Genomic DNA, 6,008 nt, shown 5'->3' with positions numbered 1-6,008 from the left:
GAACTATCACTAAAGGTAACGGTCATTTATTTTATGGAGGGTCTTGTAAAATAAAATAAAACAAATGAAATTGTGTATGGGAGTGGGAAGAAGAGTGTAATCAAACTCCAACCCCCAAAATGTCTCCTTGTATTATGTTTTCCTTCCACCCATACTCAGATAGGAATGGACAGAGTTCAGCATTGTTGGGATAAACAGTTTACCTGTGTTTCTGGGCCTAGGAAGAGCCTTAAGAGGGAGCGTGCTTCTCCTTACCTATTATCGTCATCCCATCCCTCCTCAGGGGAATGAGGGATCAGGTACCAAAAGGGAACCTAGCAGAATGCAGAGGAAGAAGAAGGACGGGTGCAGTGAGGCGAAATGAAAGCCTTATAGAAGACCTGAGCTCAGTTTCAGGAGAGGCAGGTTTGGAGAAAGGTCTATCTACTGGCAAAGAGAGAGAGAGAGAGACTCCCTTTTTTGAAGAACATTAGTAAGATTGCACCTCCTAAAATAAAACCCACCTCGAGCCTTCCCTATGCGGGTTCCCACAACTTGTGCTGTGCTTTGCGTGAGCGTGGGCTCCAGAATAGGCCGTGCCCTGTACGCCAGTGTATTTCAGAGCTGAGCTGAAAGACCGAAAGTCAGAGGAAGGGAATCAAGAGTCAAAACAATGACTAATGATTTATAAGCCGAAGCAAAGCAGAAGTGTTGTTCACCCGGAATGTGCCTCTGTTTAAACACTCCACCTCACACAGCACACAATAAGGCCAGGAGAAGAAAACTTTTTTTTTTTGGAAAAATGTTTTATTTAAACCTTTTTAATCTTTTACAACAATAAAATATTGCGTCAATATAAACCCCTTGACTAAAACTTCACATCAAACATTACAGCGAATTGTTTTCTTTTTGACATCCAACTTATCTGTGAAAGAATTTCCTTTTAAACACAATGCAGAATTTATTGAAAATAAATAATTGTTGGCAACTGCAATAGGCAATTTGAATAAAATAGTTGAAAAAGCAACTCTTAATGAAAATAGCGTTTATTATACATCAGTTACTAAATGAATAAACTAAATGATCTTTCTTTAAATTAATAACTTCAAAAACGTTTAATATACAAAACTGTACAGTTATAAAGTCGGCAGAAATATTTGGGTTAACTCAGGTTCGAACCATAGCAATTAACTGCAAAGAAAAAAAATCGAAACAAACAAAAAACTCCCAACAGTTGTAAAACATGAACTCAATGTGGGGGAAAAAAATAAAATCCCAGAACTAAAACCTAACTACCAACAGAATGCAGAGACTTGACAAAAAAGTAGAAGGATCCAGGATTTGAATTAACACATGCTCTTCGACCTGCAGCTGAGGGAGACACAGTGTGGTGGACCAGAGGCCTGGCAACTCATACTAACGCATCCTCGACAACGGGGCCGGGCTTTCTGGTCCTTAGGTAGTTTGAAGCTTTGTCTACAGCAGCTGCGCCTAAAGGCCGGACTAGACGGCCAGCAGTGGCGTGCAGCGCCCCCAGCCAGGTCTGGCCGGCGGCAGCTGGGTGTTGGGTGCTTGGCCGGCCTCACACGTGTGTGCTCCTTGGGAATGAGGTTCGCCTGTGGACCTGGTGTGTGGATACTAGCTAGCAATAAAGCCACAGCAACTGCATATTTTTGGGATCTCTACACAGCCTAGCGAGGTTTTTTTTTTTTTTTGTACTTTTTGTTTTTGTACATAGTAACACGATACACACAGCTATCTACACACACACGTTTGCACGCGCACGCACACACACACACGCACAGAGACACATACACACAGAGATTTAAAAATATATATATATATATATATATATTTTAAAAGCAGGAACCCAGCCTCCCGGGCGCTCGCTAGCTCGCTGGATCGTCGCTGTGGGCTTCCACCAGCTGTGCTTATCAGAAACGCCGAGACAGCTCCCCACGAGCCCACGCACAGACAGCGGTATATACATGGGGGGAGAGGTGGTACGCGGATGGACCAGAATCCCTGTGACCTTTGCCAATCATTTCATTGTCGTTCTGCACTGAGCAGAGAATGCCTATCCCCCACTCCCTCGCCACCCCTCCCCAAGTGTTTCTCACTCAGAGGGGGCGGTGAACTGGAGGTGAACCGAAATGGGAGGCGCTGGCCCAGTCGCCAGCGTCTCCGGGTCGTGATCTCCAGTGAAAGTAATCGCGTGTGAAGGCAAAGTCTTTCCTCTAGGAGGGCCGAAGTGAGGTCGCGCGGGAGGTCGCCCTAGCGAGGCTGGGGGCCTGGATTTCTGCGCGCAGGAATCCGGGAGTCCGGTGGGTGCGGAGCCCTCCCAGACTGTCAGGCCACCTCTTTGGCCCAGCGTTGCCGCCGAATCCTTCTCAGATACCTGGATCTATGCTGTGGTAGCCTGCGCGGGCTCCACACTTCCAGGAGGGAGGGCAGAAAGCTGCGAAATCGCCGCTGCTACTTCGCACTAGTTTGCAAACCTAATAGGCTTCCCTATTCTGCCCTTCCTAGGCACTCCACCCCGGAAAAAAAATATAACCAATATCATCATCAATAACTCTCTTCGTTGTATCCTCTCCTCCTCATACAGATTTGGGAAGGGGGGTGAGTAGATAGGCATCTCTCTCCCCGCCTATTCCCATTCATCTCCTCCCTTTTCTAAGCAATTAAAAAGCCATCAGCTCAACGAAGTAGTAATAATAATAGCAATAATAACATGGAGTGGTCGATTAGATACAAATTATCTCACAAATATTGTGTACAGATTGTAGTAAAACACCGCAGACATTTAGAAAGGCTATAGAAGTTTTTAAAAATGCAAAACTAGTCTATTGTAAAACAAATTTCACCTGAAATACAGCTGCTATAACCAAGGCGCTGAAAGGTTATTCAGAGGCACACATCTGTCTTCCCAATCCCTCCCCCGCCCCACCCCGCCCCCACGTTATCCCACTCCTTGTTCTTCCTAGAGAGGAGCGACCAAACAAACCTTACTCTGAGTAAACAATATGTATTGATCAGCAGAAAATGCTAAAGGGAACTGTTGCCCGGGGAGCCAGGAATATGAGATCCCAGCTTGGACCGCTTAATATAACTGTGTATCAGCATTGAGAAGCCTGAATGAGAGAGTATGTGTTTCCTTTGTCAACAGAAGTTAGAACCTCTTATGAAAAGGAAAGGAAAGGGAAAAAAAGGAAAGGAAAGGGAAAAAAGGAAAGGAAAGGAAAGGAAAGGAAAGGAAAGGAAAGGAAAGGAAAGGAAGAGATGGAAGGGAAGGGAAGGGGAAAGGAAAGAAAATGAAAGAAAATGAAAGGAAAGGAAAGGAAAGGGAAAAAAGAAGGGAAAGAGAAAGGGGAAAGGAAAGAAAAAAGAAAGGAGGGAAAAGAGAGAGTACGAGAGAGCGAGCGAACGAGAGAGAGAGAGAAATAATAAAGAATGCTAGAATGAAAGGAAGAGAGTGAGAGAGAAAAAGAAATCCGCGCTGCTCCCAGTGCGGCCGGCCGCCTCCTCGCTTCCTCCAGTCAGAGATCATGGCAAGATGTGTCTGTTTTCACGGTGTGCGAATAAACCTCATGCGGCTGCTGATCCCCTGGCGGAGTCATTCTTTTCTCTTTTTGTCTTCGATTACAGAACCAGACACGCACCACTTCTTTCTCCAACTGGAGGCTGTCTGCCAGCGAGGAGATCTCCTGCGCGGCAGGCTTGGGACACTTGAGGAAATGCGTCTCCAGTACGCCCTTGACACTCACCTCGATGGAGGTCCGCTTCTTGCGCTTGCGGCCCTGTGCAGCGATCTTGTCAATGCTGGTCGGGCTCCCTGTGGACGAATCCGCCTCCTCCAGCCACTTGTTCAGCAGCGGCTTCAGCTTGCACATATTTTTGAAGCTCAGCTGCAAGGCCTCGAACCTGCAGATGGTGGTCTGCGAGAACACGTTACCATACAGTGTGCCCAGCGCCAACCCCACGTCGGCCTGCGTGAAGCCCAACTTGATTCTTCTTTGTTTGAATTGTTTGGCGAACTGTTCCAACTCATCAGAGGTTGGCGTCTCCTCGTCGGAGTGATCCTGGCAATGGTGCGAGCCCAGTTCGCCGTGATCCGGGGGCTCTCGGAGCACCGGGTGCAGGCTCTGTGCAGAGGCAGCAGCTGGAGGTGGGGTGAGTCCCCCGTGTTCCAGCATGCCGCTCACGGTGAAACCAGGCTGCGAGTACACGTTGAGGGGTTGGCCGCTTGACGTGATAGACGGGTTCGGTGCTGGGCTCGCCCCCCAGGCGTTGGGATGGTTAGTGTGAGGTGAGTGGTGGGCTACGTGTGGCGAGCGGTGATGGATGATCGCACCCAGTTGCAGGTCTTCGCGCACGGGCTTCACGTCCTGCTGGTCCAGGGGGCTGGTGGCCAGTGTGGAGGACCATGGGCCCCCGTCGCTCAGACTGGTCACCCAGTGATGCCCGAGGGGATGCCCATTGCTGGGAACTCCCTGCAAGTAATCACTTTGGAGAAGTTTCTGAGGGTTGCGGAAAGGACTCCCCTGCTGCATGCCCGCAGAGTCCGCATGGACTAGGGAGGTGGAACTGAGAATGCTGTAGGGATTCGAGGCAGCTGTGGCCATGGTCGGTGAGGATCCCCTACTAGTTATAATGTGGCAAAGGGAGCAGCTTCAGCCTTTGACATCTACGGTGCGGGGGAGCCAAAGACGCTAGCACGGGTTACCGGCACCCACCACGGCCAATCGCAGCGCGTCTCCGCCTGGCCAGGAGTAAGCCCGGCCAATAGCGGTGCGGGAGGTCGGGCTGGCTTTCCAAATTAGGCTGGTGAAGCTCCGGAGTTTCAATGAGACCCAAGCAGGAAGTGAATCAATCTTTCAGCTCCATTGGCTGCCTAGCGCAGAGTGGCGGCCGTACATTTGATTACCACTCCCCCTACCACGGGGTTTACGTTGATGGGGAAAAGATGTGAGGGATGTGTTGTTGGGGGGCAGTCAGGGAGTGAGGTGGAAAATTAAGGTTGTAGAACTCCTTTTTGATTATTTAGATTAATCTAAATAAAGAAAAAGTAAAAAGTTTAAATGTCATGTTGATCTCAGTGAACAGGGATTTTTCAGACTCACTCGGCGGTCTGGGCGGGCTAGTTGTGTGCCTAGGACTGCAAAACAAAACGTCGCTACAAACTTTGAGCAAAGTAACGTCTTCGATTGGACCCTAAACCAATAAAGTTGAAACCAATGATTCCAATAAGAACATTTCAGTTTATTTCATTGCATTAAGAAGCTCGATATCAAGGTCTGAAAGCTTCTAAAAGATATCCTGTTCTTTCAATTTTTCTGAAAAAATTTTTAGGTCACGAAGAACTGAATTATTCTGGGAAAGTAAAATCTAATGTGATACTGACAATATTCAGTTATTTCGAAGTTTGCTTCCCAATCTAGCTGGTCAATTGGAAGGAAACCTTGCTTTCTCACTGCTTCATATCAGTTCCCATCACAGATCTCACAACTTCTGTCAAAGGTTCTGCTTGCTGAAGCGGGCAGCCCTCACACTCACCCAAAACACTCTGCAGACCCACTACGAATAGGTATACAGGAAAACGTTCGTGACCCCGCGTCCCGATGCTATCCCCTAGGAAAATTGTTTTTAACCTTCACCGCTCCCCCATCCTCCTCACCCGCCCCGCATTTAATGTGCCCAGGAAATTCAGAGAGAGAGAAATGGCGGGATGTTTGGCATCAAGTACCGCCCCCACTTCCCCAGTCCCCATCAAGCTTGAATTTGCTTTCAGCTTGAAAAGACAGGACTGCTTTTACATTTTGGATAGAATAAAAGAGGTGAAACACTTGTGCTCCTTCTAAGCTTTTATAAGTTAGGAAAGGACAAATCCGTGTGCTCCACAGCCCGGAGCAAAGGCAGTGCTTGGAAGCAGAGTGGGGAGAAAGGCAAAGATTTAAGATTTGTTCTAGCTGAGAAAAGGCAACACCAGATACCCAACATGGTCTTTGAAGTTAAAAAAATGACCTTTC

General features: G+C 47.9%; 1 protein-coding gene across 1 annotated transcript; it reads right to left on the bottom strand.

Moving 5' to 3' along the window:
- Nucleotides 1-2,945: 2,945 nt before the first annotated feature.
- POU3F4 (POU class 3 homeobox 4) lies at nucleotides 2,946-4,642 on the bottom strand. Its single transcript, XM_055268025.2, has one exon. The coding sequence runs from the start codon at nucleotides 4,602-4,604 to the stop codon at nucleotides 3,519-3,521; it is 1,086 nt and encodes a 361-aa protein (XP_055124000.1). The 5' UTR covers nucleotides 4,605-4,642; the 3' UTR covers nucleotides 2,946-3,518.
- Nucleotides 4,643-6,008: the final 1,366 nt, after the last annotated feature.

This window comes from Symphalangus syndactylus, chromosome X (assembly GCF_028878055.3).
Source record: "Symphalangus syndactylus isolate Jambi chromosome X, NHGRI_mSymSyn1-v2.1_pri, whole genome shotgun sequence".
NCBI lineage: Eukaryota > Metazoa > Chordata > Mammalia > Primates > Hylobatidae > Symphalangus > Symphalangus syndactylus.
Note: the sequence above shows the minus strand (reverse complement) of the source record. Positions and strands in the feature narration are given on the sequence as shown.

Excerpts from the sequence above, each read along its gene's own strand:
- POU3F4 (XM_055268025.2), bottom strand. The coding sequence starts at position 4,604 with ATGGCCACAGCTGCCTCGAATCCCTACAGCATTCTCAGTTCCACCTCC.